The 27,054-nt window shown below is 43.0% G+C and overlaps 1 protein-coding gene across 1 annotated transcript; it reads left to right on the top strand.

Annotated features, from left to right (window-relative positions):
• On the top strand, positions 1-26,751 carry SERINC3 (serine incorporator 3). The gene is made up of 10 exons (XM_054980189.1): positions 1-180; positions 13,034-13,195; positions 16,365-16,558; positions 18,834-18,913; positions 20,386-20,523; positions 21,072-21,241; positions 22,605-22,695; positions 23,128-23,308; positions 23,991-24,215; positions 25,928-26,751. The coding sequence occupies exons 1-10, from the start codon at positions 142-144 to the stop codon at positions 26,064-26,066; spliced, it is 1,419 nt and encodes a 472-aa protein (XP_054836164.1). The 5' UTR covers positions 1-141; the 3' UTR covers positions 26,067-26,751.
• The last annotated feature ends 303 nt before the right edge of the window (positions 26,752-27,054 follow it).

A 27,054-nucleotide genomic window follows, 5' to 3' on the forward strand; every position in this document is an offset into this window, starting at 1 on the left:
CCGGCCTTGGCAGCCAGCCAGAGCGCGGCGCTCGACGGTGGCAACAACAACAATAGCGGCGGAAGCCGCGAGGGCGCGGGGCTGCGGTAAGGGGAAAAGGCGCGGGCGAGGCTAAGCGCGCCTTTCAGCGGAGGAGCCGCCATGGGGGCCGTGCTGGGAGTCTGTTCTCTGGCCAGCTGGGTGAGTACTGGGAGGGATCGGGCCTGGGTTAGGCCGAGGGAGCTGAGGCTTCCGGGTTGGGCCGTAAGGAGGGGGAGGCGGGCTAGACCCTTATCCTACTTCAGGGAATTAGGGTGGGAGCTTTTGAGCTAGCTTGTGAGGTATTGTCAATAAAGTTCTGTGGTGAAACAGGATGCTGCCCTCGATTTACCTCTTGTCTCATCCATCGGGGCTCTTCTATGTTAACTAGGGATGTATGTCTGTCTATTATTGTTACTCAAATATAAAAAGCACACGAACAGGATTTTCTTTAAAGATCTTATTTGCGTAGTTCTCTTGAATATATGAAGTAACCTTGTATTGAATCATACTTTCAGGGTCATCATTGCCCTCTCTGATTGACAACAGGTCCCCAGGGTCTCAGGTGGGAGTCTTTCACATCCACCTACAAACCAGAATATTTTAATTGGAGATACTGGGGATCGAAGCTGCATGCAAAGCAAATGCTCTGTCATTGAGCTGTGGATGGGCCCCTGAAATATAACTTATCTCTTTACTTTTCTGTTTCTTTTAACTGCTTTTTGGCTTCATGTCACTTCTGTTCCTTCTCTACCTTTGCTAGTTGTTTCGTTTATGATGGGGGGGGGTCCCCTCTAGACTGCAAGTCTCTTTCCTTCCCCCACTTTCTAGTGGGATGTGACTTCCATTCCAGGAATGGTGTTAATACCTCCGCCAGGAAGCGACAGCTGAGTCATGGCTAGCTCACCAACACATTGGCTGATCTGTCTTATCCTTGAGTGTTTATGGTGTAATAAGTCTTACACATCTGTTTACCTGGCAGTGCTTCTGTCTTGTCCCTCTTTTTCTAACCCTGTTAGGTTATTTCAATGAGTTTACTTCACATTTCGAATTGGTAGTTTCTCTCTGTATACAGGGGAGGTAAGTCCTAAAAAGAAGATCCACTGTATAAGGTTGCCAAAACAAGGAATACCAAAGCACAAACTGTGAAAGTGAAAGTAGGTCTTTGAACAACAATTTTTGTCTGTTCTCATGTTACAAGCCAAAACTACATACAGACACTCTAATTACAAAAATCTTTGCATACAGATGCAGAAATTTTTGCATACAGAAGATACAGGGATCCAAATATACACCTGTTTTGTATAACTCTTCTTCAGTATGTAGATAAATACAAGTACTGTCCTTTATGGAGAGACAAAATGTACCTTCACCTAAAAAACTTTACAGAATGCTTAGTAACTTGTAAATCTAGGAAACCCCGGGGTTCATGTATGTTATATTCAATGTAAAAAATTTTTAGCAACAGCCAGCAAGGTAACACTTTATAAGATGGAGCTGCTATCGTTTTTGAAACAAAGGAATGTTTTCATATTTCTCTTGTTTGGGCTGCCGCTTGAGCAATTTCCAGACTGTATTCCTTGTAACAGAACTGCTGCTAGACCATGAGAAATGATGGTTGTTGGGGGTTTTCCGGGCTGTATTGCCGTGGTCTTGGCATTGTAGTTCCTGACGTTTCGCCAGCAGCTGTGGCTGGCATCTTCAGAGGTGTAGCACCTCTGAAGATGCCAGCCACAGCTGCTGGCGAAACGTCAGGAACTACAATGCCAAGACCACGGCAATACAGCCCGGAAAACCCCCAACAACCATCGTTCTCCGGCCGTGAAAGCCTTCGACAATACATCATGAGAAATGAGTTTAGTTAGACTCCTATAATGCCCATAGCAACCTAACTTGCTGTAGTGTTTCTGCTTGGTTCCCTGCTTCTTCTGATCAGCCTCCAACTATGAGAGGGCACATCTTTGGATCACTGGATCAGCCACATAAGGATTTAGTGTTGGGAATGGTATTGCTGTCTCAATTTAAATTGCTGTTTGATGTTAGAAAATTTTTACATAGTGCTATAGTCTTCTTGGGGTGAAAAGCCACAGGCAACTATGGCAACTCTGCAGGTTTTTCAAGGAAAGAGATGTTCAGAGAGAGTTTGTTATTACCAGCTTCCGTCTAACGGCCTTGGTCTTCACTGATGGTCTCTCATCCAAGTATTAACCAGATCTGATGAGATTGGGCTAGCCTGGGTCATTCAGCTCAATTTTCATTCTAACAATGTATTTTTGCTAAAATGTCAATCAGATTGGGCAGTCCCAAAGTTATAATCTTTGTCCTCATGGGATTTTAAAAACTGACTAATTTAATGTAGCAGAAGCTTTAGTGGGATTGAGTCCACTTGTCAGATGCCTAAAGTGAATATTTAGTAAGCAAATTTTTTATGCACATGAGAGAAAAATTGTGAACAGTAGGTTAAGAGAAAGGTGGACTTTTAAGTTAAGAACATAACACACAGAGGCACAAACATCTCAAGCAGTACTAAATACACTATAAGTATATAAATCATGCCTTTCAACATAAAATCAACCAAAAGTTTCCAGACTGTTAAAATAGTCTGACACCCCACCACCCACCCCCGCATTTCTTAACCAAATATGCTGTCAGTTTTGCTATTTCTGCCACATTCTAAATCTTTCTACTCTACTCTTTAAGCAGTAGTATCATGGATAGGTGCCATTTAGTGATTCAAAATTACCAGGTCCTTTTAAAATTAGATGCTTCCTAATAAATTCTAATGTGTTGGGGATCAATAAAAAAACATTTAAGGTAAAATAGAGCCTATATAGAAACTCAGTAAGTACATTGGGCATTTTAAAAACTTAACTTTTTTCATATCTAGAAAAGACATGCAGTTAGTTCATTGCTTGTTTTCAGATTATTTGTTTACATTATTTATAGTCCACCTTTTTTTTTACTGAGTCTTAGGTTGGATTACACACGGTAAATCAATGCAGTTGGTAGGATGAGATATCTGATGAGCAATGTAATAGGACTTAGGGTTGCATGAATCTGAAACATTAGTGTTTATGATCCTAAACAAGAGGGGGGGATCTCTGTCACAACTTGCATCCATGATAGATTTTTGCTGGTTGGCATCAGTGCTAGAAAGTACTGCTTTTCCAAGTGTAGGAGTTGAGTCTGTCAGAGCACATGAACCGAAGGGTTTGCCATCTATGGAGTGTGACTTTCTTGCCTCCTGCTGCAGCCCCAAATGCCTTCTGAAATGCTGTTCTTGCAGATCTGCAGAAACAGTTTCAGCCTAGATCTAGTTTATATATGTGGGAGAAGGAAATAGAATTGAAGCTGGGAGAGTGGAGTGCATCACTGCAAACTGTGGGCGAAGGAAGGATCATCTAAGATCATATTTTGGAACGCCCACCAGTTTTAAAATCTGCATAAATAGAAAACCAGCACAACAAGCAAAGACTGGGTATAGGACCTTTCTCTTTCTCATGCTATTTCTCTGTTTGTGTGGAGTTGTTTAGTAAAGGAACATTCAAAACTGCAACCCATCACCTGCATTCTGAAGTAGCGCAGTCCACTCCATTCTATCACTTCAAGGTTCAATTCACTCATTTTTTGGCATGTATGAGTGAGGCTTAAGTCTGCCCTTTCTCCTTTGTTGCATAATTTCCTTGCCTTTCCCCAGCCCACAAAAGTAAATAACCAGAAGGGCTCATAGTTAGTTGCTGATTGCATGGGTGAGTTCTACGAGATGAAAGGTAAATGGACCAATCTTTGGTGGTTGGTTAGAGATATTTATACTGAAAACCCTGAATAAAGTAGTACAAGTACAAGGTCACTTGGGTGTCGGTCTTTGGCTCCCCAGGATCAAGCTGTAATAAACATACAAACTGTTGCAGTGTCTGGTAACGAAGCAGTTTTGCCTGCAGATATCTTTACAAAGAAAGCCTTTCATAAGCATTCATAAGTTCAGTTTTAAGAAACTGTGTTTGCATAAAGTTCAGATTTCTTTTGAATATTAGATTAATAATGAATTTTTAAATATCTTCTATTGTACCCCATTTGCATTTTTAAAAATGCATTTAAATTTTATTTTAAAATTATTTGTATCCACATGGCATAAGAAGCCTAGTTGGTGACATTTAATACAAAACTAAAAATTATTTGCATAGGAATGCCACAGATCAGACCTCTTAGCCCATTCTTCACATTTTTTCCTTGTCTGCGTATAAAAATCTTGCTGACTGTGAATTTACTTCATGCATCTGATAAAGTGAGCTCAAACCCACAAAAATTTGCTTTCCTAGTCTTTAAGTTGCTAAAATCTGCTTTTTTTTTTGCTGATATGTCTACTGCACTGGGATTTGCATTCTTCTCAAATGTATGTTTTATCCCATTTAAACCATGTACACAGCCCAATCCTGAGGAGTCAGCAACCAGTGTGTTAACAGCTCTATGACTGGAGCTCTGTGGACATTTGCAAGAGAGGAAAACAGCATGTGCTCTTCTGCAAGGCACAGACCACATAGTGCACACATGTCCATAGTAACCCTGGCAGCACCCATCACTTAGGCAGCAGTACCCCATGATGTCCCTCTGGGTGGTACACATAGGCGCAGCCAACTACCGCCTGCTGATATGACCACTATCTTGATGTCCTCCCCCCTGAGCACCAGAGAACAGGGAGGAAAGACTCGGTGACCCTACAACCCCAGCAGAGGTGTGTGGCCTGAGTATCCCACAACAGCTTACAGGGAAGGGCATCCAGGCAGCAGCCAGGATGCCAACCTGTTTCCCAGATGAGGGTTGAATTAGCAACAAAAGTGCTGCCCATATGCAGCGATCTCTGCTCCAAGTCACACAACCCCTTCCCCTGAAAAAGAATTCCAAAGACAGAGGTCAGGCTCAAATCCACAGCTCCCACACCCAAGAGTAGCATCGGCCTAACCACTGGACTGAGAAGGCAGATGCAAAGGAGGCATACTATCAGGCATTAGGCGTTCCACTGCAGCCTTGATTTCACCAACAGCCATGTTGGGGCCACACAGACAACATGGCAAAGACAGACATGGTTCAGTGGAAAGATACTGGGATCGCATGGCCAGGGCTCCTGGTTAAGTCCCAATATGGGGAGAGGCCAGAGACAGGCAGAAGTTTTGAAGCATTTTCACCCCTGCAAACTATAAAAAGAATAGGATGGGCCCTGGAAATTTTTGTTGGTGCACCACGATCCCTGTGTGCAGTACTCTTGCACCCCATCCATTCTGAGCTGACAACATCAATTCCAGAATGAGCTTCCTTGAGTCAGAGCTCATCCCTGAAATGAGTGAAGGTAAGATCATTCTGGGGAACCCTATGGGGGAATTACAAAAATGGAGAGAAGGAATTTGGGCAGAAAGTGGTGTGAAGTGAGGGTATGAGGAGGTTGGGAGCAACTTTCATCCATTCAATGACAAACAGGCAAGGATGGAGTTGTAGATCACTCAGACTTTATTGAACAACAGGAGAGAAATAATAATTAATAACAGTGTGCTTATATACTGCCCTTCTGGACAGATGAGTGCACACTCAGAGCAGTGAACAAAGACAGTGTTACTATTATCCGCATAATACAGCAGGGGAGCTGGGACTGAGAGGAGCGACTTACCCAAGGCCACGACAGTAGCGGGAGTCAGACCAGCTGAATGCTATGTTACAGCAGTTCTCTCTAATGAGGTTTCTACTATGGCCCAGGAAACCATGGCAAGATGGGGCTAGCCCTCCTTATCACAGCATGCCTATGAATGTGGTGGACTTGCCAGACAGTGGCTGCCTGAGCTAGGATGGTGCAGGAGCTCAGCTGGAACTGGTGAGATGGCAGCCCCATGGCAAAGAGATGAGATCCACACTGGTCACTGTAGCCAGACCATACTGCATCGGGAATGGTATCCTCCCAGGTCTCTTCCCTATTGAATCACTTACTGGACAGACACAAAACAGATGCATACAATGATAAACAGCAGAGTAGTCCTGACTGCTGCAGCCATGCAGTTGGGGCTTCATTAGGGTCTGTAGACACCCTCCATGGAGAGGACTTCATTTGTTGGGATTCCCTCCCCTCTTGAGATACATGCTATAGCCACCCACTTACCCATCTGCTGTGTGACTTGCACTTCAACTCCATCTGCTGCTGCATAGCGCTCTAATCCTTTAAAGCAACGAGTGCTATGGTTGCTTAGCCAGGAGTTTTGCAGAGCATGGTGGGGCAGCTGTCAGTCAAACACTAGTTATGACCTGCCCCCCTCCTGGCAGTCTGGTGAGAAACTGTGCCAACAGCTTGGTACAGGACTGGCAGCATCCCTGCCTCAAACCCCACCCCCAGCATCCTAGTCAGCCAGCACTTCTAAATGCTTATTCCTGGGAATATGCCCCATCAGATGATAACATGGGGCATACTGTTGTGTGCAGCAGCCACAGTTTGCCCCCATGTGCACACCACTAGCCTTGGCTGTGGGTGCCTGCATTGTCTAGGTGGTGCCCTGGGTGTGTGCCAGGGGTAAGGAGAAGTGGGTGAAGACTCCTGGGCTAATCCTGCTGGATCCGTACCCTTTCTTAGCTTTTAGTGTGTTGTTGCACCTTCATTGTGCATCTCTAGAAATGGGACAGATGTAAGAGTTCTGCACTGAGATATGTTAGTCACTGTGAGGCTGCTAGCTGCAGCCTGCGCTAGCTGCAGAGCTGGGAGGGTTGGTTTCTGCAGTAGGTTGGGGAGGGCACATCGTTCCATGGGTCCTTACTGGCAAGGGGTCTGCAGAGACAGAATGCACTTGAAGCTTCAGCTTTTACAGCAATTGGGACTAGTTCCTTCACTGACCTACCCGTATGGCTGAATCCTCTGCCTCTTCACTTGGCCACACCCAGTTTCAATGTAGAACTGCCTTTAAAGTCTGTCCCAGTCAAGGGTTCTGCTGGCTTTCAGCCTGATCACCAGCCAGGCATCTCCAGCTCAAGGGAACACTTTCCTCAGTTAGGGCTGTGTTTGAGACTGCTGGCCAGCCCCAACTGGGTGTTCTGGTGAGCACTTCACTTCTCACTGTCCCTTGAAGCAAACCCAGGTGGGGTTTCCCTGGGGTCCAAAATGGTCTCTTACCGTCCCCAACCTGCTGCCAGCGTGGGAAATCCCTGGCCCTGACCAGATACGGGGAAGATAATTTGCTCCCCCCCTTGAGTGTAATTGCTAAGTGACCTCTCTGGTACTAAGTGCCCTCTCTTTGTATTTCCAAACACAAAGTAGAACATTTGTGTCCTAAGTGTGCAGATTGGAGACCTTGGAGCATCCTGTGCTTCCTGTCTATCATCTGAACTGTGGGGAATCCTTGCTAAGGTTTATATAGTGCAGGTTGGGGGGTGGAGTTGGCTGCAGCCATAGTTTGCACCATGTGCTGCCTTGAGGCTTGTGGGCCTGGGCCCGGAGGAGGGCATTTTGCCTTTTCTGTTCTTGCTGGCATAATGTTAGTTCTGGGGAGCATTCCCAAGTTGGGGGAGCATAGGAAGCCAACTAACTCCTGCCATGCCTCCAGGCCCGCCCCTTCCCCCACTGGTGTAGTGGGTTGCACCAGCAGTGCTCCAGCAGCGGTCTGCATCATTGCTGCACTGGTGCCCAGCCACAGCACAGCAGCAGTGGCGAAGTAGTCCAACGAGGGGACTGGTTAGCTCCCTGAGTACTAATTAAATGTTTTAGTTCTGATACTAAGGTAGCACGCACAGTTGTCGCCACATACATAAGTCAACCATACCATACCATGCATTAGATTTTTTCCCTAAAAGCCCCACACTGTTGATAAATAAAGGCTTTTTTAAAAAGACTTCTTTGTCTGGTGGTGGTTGTTAGCCAAATGTTTGGGTCCACTGAGGTTAGATACAGCATTTCAGGAGGTATGGGAATGGCTGCACCCGAAGAAGGGAAGTGAGGTAGTCGCACTTTGTTGGTGGCTCTGGTGAATCCAAGGTATAGAATGTTTCCTGCCCCATATGTTTTCTAATGCTTTCCTCTGGATGGGATGAGTTTGGGGGTTCTGTCTGTCTGTGGCTGTCCCAGGACACTTTTGCCACGATATGCTTGTTCTTAATAAATAATCAATCTATAAAAATCAAAAAGAGTCCAGTAGCACCTTTAAGACTAACCAATTTTATTATAGCATAAGCTTTCGAGAATCAAGTTCTCTTCATCAGATGCCTGATCAAAACTGGGCAGATACAGAAGAGGAGGGGGAAAGAGAGAGAAAAGGGAGGGGGCATAAATCACAAGAAGGCAGAATGCAATTAGCGTGGAGGCAATCAAAACATTCCTTTGCTTGGAAATGTAAACATCTCCTTTTGGTGTGCAGTCAGTTTGTAGCAGTGAAGGTGTCCAATTCCTATGTAGTATAAGCCTTCGGTAACCACAGCTCTCCCTGCCAGTTGCATCTGACAAAGAGAACTGTGGTCCCCGAAAGCCCACACCAGGCGTCACTGGGCTCCCCCAGATCACGCCTCTGTAAAGAGAATCTGTTACCTGTGGTAATGTGATAACCATTCATAGTCTCTATTCAGTCCCCGCTTGACAGAGTCAAATTTGCATATGAATTCCAATTCAGCAGCCTCCCGTTGGATTTTGTTTTTGAAAGGTTTCTGTTGAACCACAGCAACCTTTAAGTCTTTGGTGGAATGTCCTGGTAGATTGAAGTGTTCTCCCACTGGTTTTTGGACGTTTCCATTTCTAATGTCAGATTTGTGTCCATTTATTCTTTTGCGTAGAGGTTGGCTGGTTTGTCCAATGTACAGAGCAGAAGGACATTGTTGGCACATGAGGGCATATATCAGATTGGAGGATGAGCAGCTGTAAGAGCCAGAGACAGTGTAGTTGATGCCATTGGGTCCTGTAATTGTATTCCCTGGGTAGATATAGGGGCAGAGCTGGCATCTGGGTCTGTTGCAGGGCCTAGTCCCTGTGCTGGTGACTCTGCTGGCCGATTCATGATTGTAAGTGAGAAGTCGTTTAAGATTGGGGGGCTGTCTGTAGGCAAGGAAAGGTCTTCCACCCAGGGCTTCTGAGAGAGAGGTATCATTTTCCAGGATGGGTTGTAGCTCACTGATGATACGTTGGATGGGTTTGAGCTGGGAGCTATAGGTGACAACCAGTGGTGTTCTGTTAGTTCCTTTAGGTTTGTCCTGGAGCAGACTGTTTCTGGGTACTAGTCTGGCCTTGTTAATTTGTTTCTTCACTTCATTTGGTGGGTACTGTAGTCCCAAAAATGCTTGTTGTAAATCTCTTAAGTGTGAGTCTCGGTCGAGAGCATTGGAGCAGATACGGTTGTAACGTAAGGCTTGGCTGTAGACAATAGACCGAGTGGTATGTTTAGGGTGGAAGCTGGAGGCATGTAGATATGAGTATCGGTCTGTTGGTTTCCGGTATAAGGTGGTATTTATTCGTCCATTATGTAGTTGTACAGTGGTGTCCAGGAAGTGTACCTGTTGTGTAGAGTGGTCCAGGCTTAGGTTGATAGTAGGGTGAAAGTTATTGAAGTCCTGATGAAATCTCTCAAGGGCTTCCTTCCCATGGGTCCAAATGATGAAGATGTCATCCAGGAATCTTAAGTATAGTAGTGGTTCCAGTGGATGGGAGCTGAGGAAGCGTTGCTCTAAGTCCGCCATGAATATGTTAGCATATTGTGGTGCCATGCGTGTGCCCATGGCTGTGCCATTAACCTGTAGATATAAGTTGTCACCAAATTCGAAGTAATTGTGAGTGAGTACGAAGTGACAAAGTTCAGTGGCGAGGTTTGCTGTGGTTTTGTCCGGGATAATATTCCGTATGGCTTGCAATACATCTGCATGTGGGATATTGGTGTACAAGGCCTCCACATCCATGGTTGCTAGGATGGTGTCATCTGGTAGGTTGTCAATGGATTGTATTTTCCTGAGGAAGTCAGTGGTGTCCCGTAAATAGCTGGGTGTGCTGGTGGCATAGGGCCTGAGGATAGAGTCCATGTATCCCAAGACTCCTACTGTGATGGTGCATTTTCCTGCAACAATTGGGCGTCCTGGGTTACCCGCTTTGTGGATTTTGGGTAGTAGGTAGAATCTTCCTGGTCGTGGTTCCTGGGGTGTGTCCGTATGGATGCATTCTTGTATGTCCATGGGGAGTGTTTTTAATATTTTATTGAGTTCCCTTTTGTATTGTTCAGTGGGGTCAGAAGGTAGTATTTTATAGAATGTTGTGTTGGAGAGTTGTCTTTCTGCTTCTTGTATATAATTTTGTTTATCCATGATGACAACTGCTCCGCCTTTGTCAGCTTCCTTGATTACGATGCCAGAATTATTTTAGAGGCTGTTTATGGCCTCTCTTTCTCCACGGCTGAGGTTCTGCTTTAGGTGTTGTTGTTTGTCAATTATCTCAGCCTGAGCACGTCTACGGAAGCATTCAATGTAAAAGTCCAATGAGGAGTTACGGCCCTCAGGGGGTGTCCATGTGGAATTCTTTTTCCTGGAGTTTTGTAACGATGGTTGTGTATTGCTGGGTTGGGGGGGTGGGGGCTGCTGAGGCTGCTGTGATGGTGTCTGTTCAGTGCTTTGTTCGTCATTTTGTCCAGCAGAGTAGTTGAAGAATTCTTTCAGTCCTAGGCGTCTAAAATAGGCCTCCAGGTCTCCACAAAGTTGTATGGTTTGTGTGGGTCTGGCTGGGCAAAAGGATAGTCCACGTGAGAGGACTGATTCCTCTGCTGGGCTCAGCTTGTAACTGGAAAGATTGATGATGTTGCTTGGATCCCAAGTGTTTTTGCTCTCTGTTGCAGGCAGGAGTTTTGAGAATTTCTTCTCCTTCTTGTTCTGTAATTCAGTGAATAGATTACAATAAATAGTTTCTCTGGTTGTGGCAAACATCTCCCAGTTACCGGTCTGTGCAGAGGGGGTGCACTTCATGGAAGAGTCTAGTTCAGAGACCTCTTGCTTGATCCATTGTTGCTTGCTGTACATCAGTCCAATGAGGTGAATTAAGAGTTTCCTGGATAAGGTGTTGCATAGTTTCTCACTGTAGTCTGTGTGGTAAGTGGATTTCAATGGATTCCTCACACGAAGTCCCTTGGGTAGAATGTCCAGTCTTTTGCATTTAGAAAGAAAGATGATGTCTGTTTGTATCTGTGCCAGTTTCTTCATGAGGTTGATGGATTTCCTCTCCATTCGGCTGAATGCGGTGCTTTCCATGGTCATAGATCCTAAGGAGTTAGCCGTGTTAGTCTGTAGTAGCAAAATCAAAAAGAGTCCAGTAGCACCTTTAAGACTAACCAATTTTATTATAGCATAAGCTTTCGAGAATCAAGTTCTCTTCATCAGATGCCTGATCAAAACTGGGCAGATACAGAAGAGGAGGGGGAAAGAGACAGAAAAGGGAGGGGTCATAAATCACAAGAAGGCAGAATGCAATTAGCGTGGAGGCAATCAAAACATTCCTTTGCTTGGAAATGTAAACATCTCCTTTTGGTGTGCAGTCAGTTTGTAGCAGTGAAGGTGTCCAATTCCTATGTAGTATAAGCCTTCGGTAACCACAGCTCTCCCTGCCAGTTGCATCTGACAAAGAGAACTGTGGTCCCCGAAAGCCCACACCAGGCGTCACTGGGCTCCCCCAGATCACGCCTCTGTAAAGAGAATCTGTTACCTGTGGTAATGTGATAACCATTCATAGTCTCTATTCAGTCCTCTGTAAAGAGAATCTGTTACCTGTGGTAATGTGATAACCATTCATAGTCTCTATTCAGTCCCCGCTTGACAGAGTCAAATTTGCATATGAATTCCAATTCAGCAGCCTCCCGTTGGATTTTGTTTTTGAAAGGTTTCTGTTGAACCACAGCAACCTTTAAGTCTTTGGTGGAATGTCCTGGTAGATTGAAGTGTTCTCCCACTGGTTTTTGGACGTTTCCATTTCTAATGTCAGATTTGTGTCCATTTATTCTTTTGCGTAGAGGTTGGCTGGTTTGTCCAATGTACAGAGCTGAAGGACATTGTTGGCACATGAGGGCATATATCAGATTGGAGGATGAGCAGCTGTAAGAGCCAGAGACAGTGTAGTTGATGCCATTGGGTCCTGTAATTGTATTCCCTGGGTAGATATAGGGGCAGAGCTGGCATCTGGGTCTGTTGCAGGGCCTGGTCCCTGTGCTGGTGACTCTGCTGGCCGATTCATGATTGTAAGTGAGAAGTCGTTTAATCTATAGTATTCCTATCCTCTGCGCGCATCTTTTACAAATTTCTTTATGGTTTTAATAAAAGCAACTCAACTGTATTGGCTGTACTTTTTTATGCAAATCAGGCTGCTGATCTAGTCTTGCATATTTTGAGACCTGTCCAAATTGTCCCCATGCATAGGAGGACTCTGACCACAGCAGATCAGATGCCAGTGAAGGCTGCCTTCAAATTACTCATGGAATGGGTTATAAATACACTTTTGAAAGGGAAAGGGGGAATCAAGTAAATCCTTGGACGTTATTTTTTGCAGACATCTTTCAGATAATGTGAAATAAAATGCTTATGTAAAGGAAAGTTACCTCTGTTTGTGTAGAATTTCCTGTTGTACTGTAATTATGGGGATAGGAGCACACTGTTGTCATTAAAGCAGCTTTGGTAATATAAACTGGTAGGTTAACTTTTAGAGATGCTATAAAGCTAGGGAATGGTTGGCAAACAAATTATATAATCTGCTATGAAAATAATCTAAGTTGGTTAGTAAGGAACTGGGTGACCTTGGGCCGATAACTCTCTCTTACTCTAACGTACCTCACAGGATGACTGTTCTGAAGATACAGTGGGGGAGTAAGTAAAAACTTGCAGCATGTTTGTGCATCTTCTTTATCTAGAATGTGGGCATCTTAAATGAACCAAAGTTTGATCCTAAAGAAGTATTGCACGGGGAATCCATATGTAGTGTCTAGTTTGTGTGCAACTGTTACTACTTAAGATAAAATGTTGTTATTTATATCTGTCTGTTTTGCAGATTCCATGTCTGTGCAGTGGTGCATCATGTCTGCTGTGTCGCTGTTGTCCCAACAGCAAGAATTCTACAGTGACACGTCTTATTTATGCCATCCTGCTTCTTCTGAGTACTCTTGTTGCTTGCATAATGCTGGCACCAGGCATGGAAGAGCAGCTGAAAAAGGTAATGAAAAGTTATCTAGTGTTCACTTCTGGATATTTTTCACTTCTGGATGTTCTTACCTCTTTTTTTATCTTCTGTCACTGATAATAAGTTATATACTCCTTCAGAACCATGAGGTTCTTGTTCTGTGTTTAACGTGTAGAATGCAATCAAGGCAGAGAGAGAAGAGATGCTATGCCTATTACCATCTAACTGGTAAAAGAGAAGAGACAGACCGAGAGCTGGGCTCATATTCCAGTGTTATAGGCTAATGTCCAAGCGCAACGTTCCAGGCTTAAGTGAATCATCAATAATGTAGTTTTCACATTTTAAAAGAAAAGGTTGCTGTAGGCTTCTTTTGTGGCCTCTTTTCAGAACCTCTTCTGGCTGCTTCAGTTTGCTGAAAGAGTAACATAATCCATGCTCTGGAGATTCTACTGTAATACAGGTACCTGAAGACAGGAGTATTTACTGTCGAAAGTGCCCTGAAGATCTCGTTTAAGGTGCCACTGAACTCAAATCCTGCTGTTCTATTCCATCCTAACATGGTCATTGCTTTATTACCATAGTCTCTTACCTGTTAGAGCCCAGATAGTCTCTTGGTTTACTGAGCGGTTGTAGTTGATAAAATGACAAGGGAGATGGCAAGAGTGACAGTGGAGGAAGGCTTGGAACAAATCTGATAAGACATGCGCAGAAGTTCATTTTAAAGCTTATTCTGAGGTAGTGATGGTGGAAAAGAAACAACACTACATGTGTGGACTGTGGACTGCTTGGTGACCGACTGTGATCATTTTGCTTAGCATTTTGCTTGGACTCATTTAGTAGTGGCAGAGTCAGACGGTGCCAGAGTGCTGGCCTGTCCAGTTGTTTAGGATATTTTTTCAGTTTATTCAATCTGAGGATGTGGATAGGATCCTCTGAAGTTCGAGGCCTACCACTGCTTGTATGATACCATCAATCACCATATCCTTCTGGACCACCCTTCTGGGCTGGGATTTTGAAGCACTGTTTTGTGGTGGTTCTTGTCCCAAGTGGAGGGTAGCTTTCTGAAGGTGGCGCTTGGAGATTGCTGTTTAGCTCCTTGGCCTCTGGCTTGAGGTGTCCCACAAGGCTCCATCTTGTCCCCTATGCTTTTAAACATCTCCCACTGGGTGGCATCACCCAGAGATTTGGGATGGGTGGGAATTTGGGGGTGGGGACATGGGGGAGCTCCAGCATCATGTATACCATGATGTCATTTTCAGGAAAAACCATAAGTGATGTCATGTTGCTCTAGAAATTGCCAGGGGCTATGATAAAACCATAATTTCTTGTGATTCCTGGAGTGAAGTGTTATCACTTCCAAGTGTCTCCTGGATGTAATATCATGCTGCATTTGATGCTGACAGTTTTTAAAAACATTCTGCTGCTGCTGCAAATTGTTACATTATTAAAGGGTTCAGTGTTTTCAGTTTATCTTAGTATCTGAACATGTTGGCAGTCCTAGCTGTTGTGACTATGAGAGAGTTTCTGTCCAAATAATACACTTTATTTTGTTTACTCCAGGATTTGTTTTCTACTTTACTTTTTCCTATTGCTCAGATGGCTGTGGTAGCATAGGACAAAGCAGTCTGCAAGTACTAAGCATACTTGCAATTTTTCTTATAAAAATGAAGATAGTTATACTTTTAAATTCCATAATTATACCAAATAGTACAATTTTGTATGCTAACTAAGTTATAAATAATGTATTAAATGCTGTTAAATCACTAAAAGATGTTGTGGTTTCATAGGAAAATAAGTATTGCATTTCTTTCATTTTTCCTCAAAATGCCTGGGTCTTCTCCCTAAATCCCCTCAAGATCAAAACGTTTCTCTCATGGCTTGTAAATCTCCATTTAATATGCATTTTCATGAATTAAAAAAAAATTAAACCATCTACAATGAATAATTTCTAATATTTTTGATACTTGATATTTTTCTACCCCATGAATAGCCCCCTCTGTGGTTGTCAAGAAGGGCTTTTATGTCTCTGGAATACTTAAAAAATGATTTCTTGGATCAATTTCCTTAATGAACCTCTGGGGTATTTTTTTAAATCCCAATATGTTAAATGAGTTTGGGGTAGAAAAACTACCCCAATGGCTAAACACATATATTTCTGGGGTGATTTTTACCCTGGTGCTGCTTTGTTTACAGAAAGCAATCTAAAAGTGGAAACTGGCTTTACTTTGGGGACTTTGTTTACTATTGTACCGTTGTACTTTTCTCTATATTCTGCCAAAAAAGCACCACTGGTGTAGTAACTTTATACACCAAGATTTGGGTCCAGTAGCACCTTAAAGACCAACTAGATTTCCAGAGTATGAACTTTTGGGAGTCAGATATCTGATGAAGGGAACTGTGACTCTTGAAAGCTTATACCATGGAAATCTAGTTGGTCTTATACCACGGAAAGCTTATACCATGGAAATCTAGTTGGTCTTTAAAGTGCTACGGTATGCGAATCTTGCTCTTCTACTACAGACCAACATGGCGACGCGCCTGAAACTATATAATCCAAGCGTATTTCCAGGGGTTAGTTGATATAAAATAAAGATTTTTTTAAAATGTGTTATTAGCTGCCCTGAGCAGATTTTGGACAGTTCAAGATATAAATCTCAAAGAAATAGAGTTAAATTGCTGCGACCCAGGCAATCATGATTTTCATTCCCACATCTACCTGCTTATAATGTGAGGGGTGAGAGGCCTGCTGAAAGGCAGGAAGGTGGGCCAATCTCTCCTCTGCCCTTCTATTTCAGGCTTTTTGTCCCAGCCCAGCTTCAGCAGCAGGAGTGAGTAGGGCTGTGTAAAAACATACTTGAAGCAACAGCATTTGAGGAGGAAGAGCAGGAGTCTCATACTTTTCCAGATTAAAACCAATCCCCATTCTCTGCTTCATTTGTATGCCTGGTCTGTTGGAATATAAATAAGGGCTATTGCATCATGTCTAGTACTTAACTTGTGTATGTAGACATGACTTCCGAAATGTGCTAGATCACTTCAACAGATCTTTGCCTTGTTTAATCTGGAGCAGTTCTGTTGACTTTCTAGAACTGCCATAGTGGAAATGGACTGTAGGTTGGAGCTCTTGTTTCAGAGGCACTGGAATTTGAAGAGAGGTCTGTACTCTGACTAGGTTCTGTGAGTTGTTGGTCTGTTCTTTTAGGTGCCTGGATTTTGTGAGGATGGCCTTCATACTCGCCTGCCGCACATGAAGGGCTTTGTTCACTGCGAAGCTTTGGTTGGATACAGAGCAGTCTACCGCATCAGTTTTGCCATGGCTGTGTTTTTCTTCCTCTTCTCTCTGCTTACAATACAAGTGAAGTCGAGTAACGATCCAAGAGCTGCTGTGCATAACGGGTATGTTGGAATTAAGGATTGCCCTCCTAGTTTGTGCTTTGTTTAGAATGCTTGCCACATGAAGTGTCTAGGCATAGAAAATAAACAGCACAGAACTCCAAGGGAGTTTGGTGATGGAAAGTACGATCAAGTCATAACTGATTTATGATTGATGACCCCTTCTGGGGTTTACAAGGCAAGAGACTAACAGAGGTGGTTGGCCATTGCCTGCAACTGCATAATGACCACTAGGTATCCCATCCAAGTACTAACCAAGGCCAACCCTCCTTATCTTCTGAGACCTGACAAGATCAAGCTTGCCTGGGGTATCTAGGTCATTTTACCACCCACTTTTTACAAAGATTTCCAACTAAGAGCCAAGCTACAAGTGACGCCTTACACAGGTTGAACACTTGTCAGCTTACCTCAAGTTAAGGTAAGGGCGGAATACAAATTTGAAATAAATAAAATAAGTTTTGATGGGAAATGTAGGCATCCTGGTTTTACAGCTTGGCTCTCCATTACAGCTGCAAGACCAGGATGTCTACATTTCCCATCAAAACTTGAGGGAAGCTGACAAGTGTCCAACCTGTGTCAGGCGTCACTTGTAGCTTGGCTCTAAGAGATGGTATCTTCTTTTTTCAGAGTTACTGTGTGCCCCCAGAGGTGCAATAGAATTATACCAACTTATTTCAGCTGCAAGAAAAAAAACGTATATGGGGCGCATTTACATAGACAGTAACCATATTTCCAAATTCTAGATTAGGAAACTTGGGGAAGGGTGGGATGGAGTGAGGAGAAATGCACATAAGTAATGTATGGTGCCTTCTTATTTTTTACATTCTAATTCTAATCAGTAATTTAGCTAGAAGGATGCTGAAAATCAGTGAACACCCATTGAGTTAATATCTTTACTCTATAATCTGGTTAATTTTTCTGCAGCCTGCAACACAAACTAAGGAGCTGTTTTACATTACCACAGCATATACGCTGGGCCTGTATATAGCATGGCTGCATTAGTATGTGACTAAGTGCAGCGTAGTAAAATTGTCCACAGTCCTGGCTTCTTGCTGTACTTGAGTGCGTGCCTTTCTCCTTCCTTTTCATGCAGAGAATCACTGTTGATTTTCCATGTGAAAAGGTAAGGGGGAGGAGCAAAATGTGCACATGAGTCCAACAACAAGCTGGGTTTGTGCTGGGTTTGGGTTGCAGTTACTATGGTTGCCAGCTGCCTGAACACAAAAAATGCCCTATCCCTTTAATATACTCTTAATGGGATGTTATTTACCTCTATGCTACAAAAAGCTCCTGCTACCCATTTAGCTGCCTTTTAAAGGGACAAGATGTGTTTCTCCAGGCCTGCTGGCAACTATAGCAGTTACATATGACACCTGGATGTAGGTGGGCCCACATTTGCCGGTATTAGAGTTCTTGCTATTATTTTCTAAGTGCTAGGATATAGGAAAGTGCCATCTTACTTACCTCCTTGTCCATTTTCTCATTAACACTATGCTTATTATATTGAAATAATCTGTAGATTCTTATCTATGACTTGGAAACTGACAGCTCTGCGTGTCATCTGTTTTGTTTCTAGATAATTTATGTACAAGTTGGTGTCTCTCTGTGTATGTAAGACAGAGATGTTCCTCCAGGCTTAAAGGGGTTCAGGCATACAAATCATCTAATCAGCCCCTCCCAGTTGTGAGGGGGGGGAAAATATGTGCCCCAACCCTGTATTGACTAAATCTTAGCCACCCTGCCCCGCAGATCTTGAGACGTAGGGTGCAGTGTGGGCTACCTTAGTATACTTTTAGTGCTTCATGTACATCATTGCTATCAGTGTTTTTATTTGTTTTTATTATATGTATTTATACGCTGTTAATCCGCTCTTAGCCTGCTTGTGGGGAGAGCGGACTATAAATAAATAAATACAATTTTTTTTTTGGTGGAAGGAGCGTGCATACTTCAGGAAGTATCAGGACTTCTGTATAAACTTCCTTAAGGAAGTATCTGTTCTAACAGGTGGCCTAGCTTCTAAAGATGACTTAGTGGGGAGAGGGGATCTTGTGGGCACTGAAGCCCAAAGAAGGGCCAGCCTTGAGAGTCCTTAAGTTCAGGCTGATTGACCACGATCACAAAGAGAATCTTTGCTAGCCGACAGGGCAGGAGCCGGAGAAAACTTGCATGCATGAGTGTTGTTGTTGGAATATTTTTGTTATTATTAAATAAATTACTTTGTGGGCGTAAGAGAATTTGTTGTAGGCAAAATAAAATGATCCCCTTTTTTAAAAAACAGGTTTTGGTTCTTCAAGATAGCTGCAATTGTTGGCATCATGGTTGGAGCATTCTACATTCCAGAAGGGCCTTTCACAAGAGGTATACACACGTGGCTAAAAAACTGACAAAAAGTTTGGGGGTGCTGGAAAAATGGCTATGAAATATTTTTGTGTGTTGGAATGAACGAATTGCCTTTCAGATGAAGTTTTATACACTCGGAATAAGTAGTATGAAGATTTCTATGTAGGACAAATCTAACATGATTCTTCTCAGTGCTGTAATGTAGACATAGATAACATATTTTGAAACACAAGTGACTGAGTTTGTCCACAATTAATATGGTTTAAGTGAAACCATAGAGTGAGCTGTTCTTCCGCAGTGCCCAGCCACATGATGAGGCCAGTTTCTCCATGCCTCCGCTCTCTCCCATTTTTTTCTGGGAGGCAAAAGCACAGAAGAAATTGGCTTTGCCCTGTGCCTGGACACTAGTGATCCTTCCCCCCCCCCCCCGCAAGTTTATTTGCTGAACAGCGATGACTTTTTACTCTTACCCTGTTTCTTGAAACCTATTCATGAAAGCAATTTAGGGCATCTGTGACACAAAAATCCCTTTGTTTCTTAAGTGATTTGGTTAAATACTTATATGTGATTTGACTAAGTTCTCCCATGCTGCTCTTTCATAGAAGCTACTTCTGGACTTTAGCCTTTAGCTCAAGATCTTTAAAAAAATGCTATAAGCATGAATATAAATCTCTCATAGGCTAGAGCCAAAGAACACTATTTAGAATTAGTCTCTCTAGGTTTGCCTTTTATGTCTCTTTTTTATATCAGTATGTTTATCAGAGATAACAGCAATTGGAGATTTTGCTACAGGTATGCAAAAACAGCATGAAATGTTTTAGGAAAAGATAGGAATTTATATTTAGGTACTCATACAACAACAACCCTGTGAAGTAGATTAGGCTAGGAGTGTGTGACTGGCCCAAAGTCACCTAGCAAGCTTCTGTGATGAAGAGAACCAACATTTCTCTGGGACTCTGAATTCCATTGAATGTTAGGGATGCCTCTGAATGATGCTTTCTTCTGCCACTGCTGGAAAGGTGGTTGCAGTTGAAGGGAAGGCTTCAGACCCTGTTGCACTCTAAATGATCATGTGCATACAAGGTCGATATTAGAATCAGCTGAACTATTTTTCTGTCTTTTTGAATGTTCTTCTGAGACCAATTCTGAATTATTCAGTAAATAACTTCACAACAGAGAATCTGAACCAGATTTTCCACTGTTCTTAGCCCACGAACTAATTCTGTTTGTGTACCTGACTTCCCCCCCAGAGTTTCTTGTTTAATAAATTCCTAACCTCATCTTTAAACTGTCTTTCACACCTGAATGGCAAAAGCAGATTAAAAGAACCAGATCTGAGTTCAGGAGTTTGAATAGCAGCTTAAGAGTTTTTAAGTGGATGGGAGAAAGCAGGGGTGTGTATAGAACATCTACGTGCCAAGGGAAGGGAGGGTGACTTTCACGGCTGTCAAATGCCAAGTAACTGATAAAGAACCCTTTATTCTTTTCAGCGTGGTTTGCTATTGGCACTGCTGGTGCCTTCTGCTTCATCCTCATCCAGCTAGTACTGCTTGTAGATTTTGCTCATTCCTGGAATGAATCCTGGGTTGAAAAAATGGAGGAGGGGAATGCCAGGTGCTGGTATGCTGGTAAGTGGCATATAGCCAGAAGTTAACTAGAAACTGCTTTTTGGGCTGTTTCATACAAAACTGTTGTTATCAGTTAGGTTAATGGCACCAAAATGATACAATGTACAGAATCACTTTGTTCACAACACTGGGACCAGAGAAAAATAGGTTAAATTCTGTTGCTGAAGTGTTGCAAAGAGCGAGGAAGGCTGTTCTCCTTAAACCCCTGGTTTTTGCCAAGATTGTATAGTTTGCTTTTTCTTTAGGCATCCTTTTGAGTTATGATGACAGTGCTTAAGATTCTTAAATGAACTGTTAATGTGCTTAATGTAGTCAGAGTTCTGGAGTCAGCCATTTGAGGATATGCACTGAAGATATACTTTATAATTTCACTTGTGGCTTGTTTGTTACCATGTAAACCTCATAGAATGAGAGAATTGCTTGATTTTGCACAGAGGAGAGGGCTGACATGAAACTAGCCAGACCCCCAGGAGATGTACTAAAATTCAACTTGTGTGCTTTGCATGTTAATATTTTCATATTGGAATTTTGGTTTACTTTCTCTTCAGCTCTACTGTCGTGTACCGGCTTGAACTACATCCTGTCTCTCATTGCTGTTGTGCTCTTCTATGTCTTTTACACAAAGTCTGATGGCTGTCCTGAGAACAAGTTTTTCATCAGCTTTAATATGATCCTCTGCATTGCAGTCTCCATCACCTCAGTCCTTCCAAAGGTCCAGGTAGGTTGCATTCAGCATAGGGATCCTCTTTGAGCTTGCCTGATTTATTTTATAATTATATGTTATCTTACTTTTAACTATTTTAGATGTTGGTGTTTTTAGAACATGTGGAAATGCGTAGGAGTAAATATGGTGAGGCAGTCATAACGTAATGGAGTTGTTTGTTTAAGGCATTTGTGTTGTGTTGAAACCGTCTGTGGCTCAATGGTGGAGCCTTTGCTTTGAATCCAGAAGGTCTCGTGTTCCATCCCCATTTTCTCCAGTTAAAAAGGGGAGGTAGCTTGGTGATCTCAATAACTCTGGAGAGCCTCTGCCGATCAGACATTACTGACACTGATGGACCAAAGGTATGACTCTCTATAAGGTAGCTTCATGTGAATGCTGCTTTTCTGTCCGAAGGGACTTACAGAAAAACTTACAGAGATACAACTTAAGTTGTATTATTTATTTAAACTTGTCCTCATCTACTAGGCTGTCTAAAAAAGGCCCTGGGCTGCAGGGAGTGAAATAGAAGTGCTTGGCCATACCCAGACGTAAGTATCACCAGACAGAGGAGAAATAAAGGCAGCACAGATCTTAACTCAAAAAGAGTCCAGTAGCACCTTTAGGACTAACCAATTTTATTGTAGCATAAGCTTTCGAGAATCACAGTTCTCTTCGTCAGATGCATGGAGGGCAAAAAGAGAAACTGGTCAGATATAGAGGAGGAGAGGGGAGGGGTAGATGCAAACATCTCCTTCTGATATGCAGATGCAAACATCTCCTTCTGATGTGGAGATCAGTTTGCTTCTGTAAAGGTTCAGAGGACTTAGCCGTGTTAGTCTGTAGTAGCAAAATCAAAAAGAGTCCAGCAGCACTTCCAAGACCAACCAATTCCACTGCAGTCAGTCTTCTGTGCTTTATCGCCTGCTGATACTGCCGGAAGGTTTTCTAATCATGCAGTCTCTTGTTTCTTTGACATTGGACTATAAATAGCTGAGATCTAGTATATCCTTTTTTAAAAAATCTGGTAAGGATGGCTACTCTGAGATGCAGCCCACTGGGGTGCAGTTGACTATATAGCAGGAGGGTTTGAATGACGGTGAGTTCTGGGAATCCTGAAAGTGTCTTTTAGTTAAGTATAAAATTAATAAGTGTAGGTTAGGAGACCTGGATTAATGCTATTACAAGTCTTTCTTGTGCTGCTGAGCATGTTTAATACTGTATTTTATGTCCAACCCTGAGAAGCTTGTAGCAAATTTATAAAGGTTACGCAATCATGGCTTCAGAATAGAACTACTAGCAGTCTTCCATGGTTCAAATGAAACTCTGATGTAGTACTAGAGTGCTTGTGTCTGACGAGCTTTCTTGTGTGTTTAAACAGGAACACCAGCCTCGTTCTGGCCTTCTCCAGTCCTCCATCATTACACTCTACACCATGTACCTCACTTGGTCAGCCATGTCTAATGAGCCCGGTAAGTGTTCAGATGTGCTACTTATCCTGGGTTCAGAATGACAATGGCAGTGAAGGGAGCTGCTAGAGAAGAAAGAAATTGTTGAAACCGCTTTAAAGATTTTGTAGGATATTGGTAATTAGAATAGCGAAGCAAACACTGAACAGTCTGTGGCAAGGAGTAGTATTACAAGGGGAAACATGAATCAATTGCGCTCTCCCATCTGCTTCAAATACGTGATTTTCCTAGGAAACTTTAAACTTCTTGGGAGACATTTGAGCTAATGTCAGAAGTACCTTTTCATCGAAAATTTCCAGTAAAACGAACACATCTTCAGGATAGCACCAGTTATAGTCAGAATATACTTCTGACAGTAGCTGTTCCCTGAGCCTAATTATAAGACCACTGAGAGACAATTTGGGTTTGTGCTTGATCCCCATGATTATCTTTCAGATCGCAGCTGTAACCCAAGCCTTCTGAACCTCATCAGCCAAATAGCCACCCCTACTGCAGGGCCAGCAAATGCCACTGCCATCCCTTCTCCAGCTTCTGCACCACAAAAATCCTTGCAGTGGTGGGATGCACAAAGCATTGTTGGGCTGGTTATCTTTGTGCTTTGTCTCTTGTACTCCAGGTGAGATTTGAGAAGCAAGTTTGCTAAACTGCAAGTAATCACAAATGTTTTTGTAGTGTCATTGTGGAAGTCTGGCAAGTGCATGAAACTGTCTAGCTTGAAAAATGGCATCTTATATTGAATAGAGACAAGCCTTCTCTCTTCTTCAATTAAATTACGAGAAATGAAATGAAAAGGAATGTAAAGCTGCTTTTTTTACAATCCAAAATTCAAGGAATATTGGCGAAATACGAAGTAAACAGTACTCCGAATAGTCTGTAGACTGAATGTGACTTGCATGTATTTTTAACCGTGCCCCTTCAGTGCTTGATAGTTCATTGTTAAGTGCTAGTCTTGCAAATGCAGCGGTTTCTGAATGGTGACAGAATTCATCCTTGATATCTCCACTACGTGCTGACAGTTCATTTGTTAAATTTGTGCCCTGCTTTTCTGCTGACACCCTGTTCCCTTCCAGGCAGTGTACATAGCCTGACATGCTTATCTTCAGCAGTAAAATTGCATCACGTGCCTTTAAACCATTCTCTGGTACATAAATGTGGTGTCTGTGAGTGGGTGGTGGTTAGACCTCAAGAAATTCATGAATATTTCCATGAAGGCTAAACAAACCCTTCTGTGATTAGTTGCAGCTTTAGCGATTCACAGATTGAAATTTTAAACCCTTCTTTATTGGACTGTTTGGCAGCATCCGATCTTCCAGCAACAGCCAAGTAAACAAGCTGACCCTATCTGCAAGCGACACTGTCATTCTGGATGATGCAGCAGGTACTGCCAGTGACGTTGAAGACGGAGAAATACGGCGCGTCACGGACAATGAAAAGGACGGTGTCCAGTACAGCTATGCCTTCTTCCACTTCATGCTGTTTCTTGCCTCCTTGTATATCATGATGACCCTTACCAATTGGTACAGGTGGGTAGATCCATGGGAATTTTAATTGGAGTTTCTTGTATTTTTACCATTTTTGTATAGTAACACCTTTAAGACTAACCAACTTTATTGAGGCATAAGCTTTCGAGAATCACAGCTCTCTTCATCAGATGCATCTGACGAAGAGAGCTGTGAGTTTTGAAAACTTATGCCTCAATAAAATTGGTTAGTCTTAAAGGTGCTACTGGACTTTTTACTATTTTGCAATTACAGACTAACATGGCTAACTCCCCTGGATTTTTTGTATAGTGGGTTCATTAGCTCAAGTGGTTGGAAGTGTCTCGTAAGCAGTACTTATGAGAATGTCTCTTCCCCCACCCCAGTTGCTTAGAACATTTCACCCATTATTAGCAACCTTTGTGATAGTACTGCAATAAAAACTTTTTGGGGAGCTGGAGAGGGCAGCTGAGCTTGAGAGAAATGAAGGCTTGCTGTGGGACATTATAAATAATTTCCATGGCTGGCACGGCTGGCTCGTAATAATGTAACATTCGATTTATGTATCACCTTTCAGGACAACTTAACACCCACTCAGAGCAGTTTACAAAGTATGCTATTATTGTATTATTGTATGCTATTATTATCCCCACAACAATCACCCTGTGAGGTGGGTGGGGCTGAGGGAGCTTCAGAGAGCTGTGACTGACCCAAGGTCACCCAGATGGCTACAAGTGGAGGAGTGGGGAATCAAACCTGGTTCTCCAGATTAGAGACCCTGTCACTCCTAACCACTACACCAAACTGGCTGTCTCACATGAATGCAACGGTGCTCATTAAGGTTCTCTTTATTGCAAAGATCCGTGTCTGCGCAGGTATCAACAAGCGCAGTTCTCTTCACCCACCAGCTTTTCCCTTTAGAACCGGGGGGGGGGGGGGGGGGGCTAAGCTGTGCCTCTGAAATGGGTCCATTCCCTCAGGCCTTCACAGCTCTGGTTGTTTTACCTTGCCCAAGGCCCCATCTTTTCTTCTAAGTTGCAGTTTCTCACTTCTCAGTGCCGCCTTAGCCTTTCCCAGTCAGCTTGCCTTCCTCTCCTCCCCTGAATCTGAAGAAGAGCTGTGACTTACAAAAGCTCATACCCTACCACAAATTTTGTTAACCTTATAGGTGCTACTAGACTCTTGCTCTTTTCTACTGCTACAGACAGACACGGCTACTCATCTTCGTCTGTCTCCTCCCCTGCCTGTCTTGACATCTCTCTTTTCATTTCTGGGGCTCCACCCTGCTGGCCAAGCCTAGCACTGCTCCTTGTTCATCTTTTAGCCCTTCCCTTGCCCTGCTTCACCCCAGCTGGATTCGCATAGGGCTAGTCAGAGACCCTTGCTGCCCACTGAGTCCACTCGTACTGGTTTTGCTAGTATGTGTTCTCTTAAGCTGAGATTTAAACATATTAGGGAAGTCTATGAACACTGGCCTGGATCCTATGGAAGACTGCTTTGTTTCTGGTCAAGGAAGGGACACCAAAATGCCTTGAAATGCTGCTTTTGGAAGACAGGGGATCCCCCCTCCCAGAACAACTGGGGGAGCCTGGTATGCAGCTGGGCAGGAAGGAAACTCTCTCCCCATCCATTCAGGCCTGTCGCTGCTTTTGTGTGCAACTGAGTGGTACAGAAAACCAGAACTAGGAATGTTATTTCTTTCTAGTTTTATTGAAAGTTTAGGCATGGCTTAATTTAACCTCTTCTGTTCATTGCAGTCCTGATGCTGACTTCAAAACTATGACAAGCAAGTGGCCAGCTGTCTGGGTGAAGATTTCTTCCAGCTGGGTCTGTCTCAGCCTTTACGCCTGGACCTTATTAGCACCTCTTGTCCTTCCCAATCGGGACTTCAGTTGAAAGACAGGATGGAAATGATACTCCTCTCTGCTGAAAGCCAAATGTTCTGTATTGCTTCTGGGAGTTAAGGATAAAACTCTCTCTCCTGCAACATGACAGTGGATAGAAAGCTGCTGACTCACCTAACGCTTGATGCAATATCTAAATGATGTCTATTTTGCTGTTTAAAGTCAAAGCTAGCTTTACTATTAATCTACTACAGCTGTGCATTTTGAAAATGCCTGTTGTGCAACGCTACACACGATGTTGGAAGATTTTTAATGGATGAGAAAGTAATATATTTTAAAGTGCTCCTAATGCTTCGGTGTATGGAAGTGAAAGCCATGCTGCAACTCTACATTCCATTTCAGAAAAACCTGTCCCCTGGGCAGACTTGTTAGAAGTAGAATCTGTTGATAACAGAATAGCATGCAAATGTAGTGTAGTTAATGGGTTGTTTAAAATGGCAGTTTTTTAGATTGTTCCTAGCAATGATAAAGACAATAGAAATCATGTGTTCTGCTAAGGTCATGTTTCCCAGTAAATTTCAACTTGCATGGTATTCTAAATAAGCTTTAACCTAGTTATATTAAAATGAAGATTTGCTAAAGTGCTGTTTTCTAATATGAAAAAGTCTTATAAATTCTAGTGTATTGCTGTCAATCTTGGCATTTAATATTTGCACTATAAACCTGTTTAATTACAATTAGCTGTTCAGTGTCTTCCTTCTAGCTCTCTTCCAGTGGGTGTTTGACTCAGGCTGAAATTTCTATGGAAAAAAACACTGCATGAGGGAAGGGTGATGGAGGAGAATGCGAGCCATCCACTACGCTTCCCTGCTTGTGCTTCAGAATTACTTAACTAGAGAGGATCAGGTCTGTCGCACTTCAGCCAGTCTTATGGCATGCAAGTCAACCACTGCAAGTCTCTGAATTCATCAGCTGTCACTCAGAATAAGGCTGTATGACACCACGTTCTGAAGGCACAAAGCACATTGGTTGACTGCACC

The sequence above is a fragment of the Eublepharis macularius genome, chromosome 5 (genome assembly GCF_028583425.1).
Source record: "Eublepharis macularius isolate TG4126 chromosome 5, MPM_Emac_v1.0, whole genome shotgun sequence".
Classification (NCBI taxonomy): Eukaryota; Metazoa; Chordata; class Lepidosauria; order Squamata; family Eublepharidae; genus Eublepharis; species Eublepharis macularius.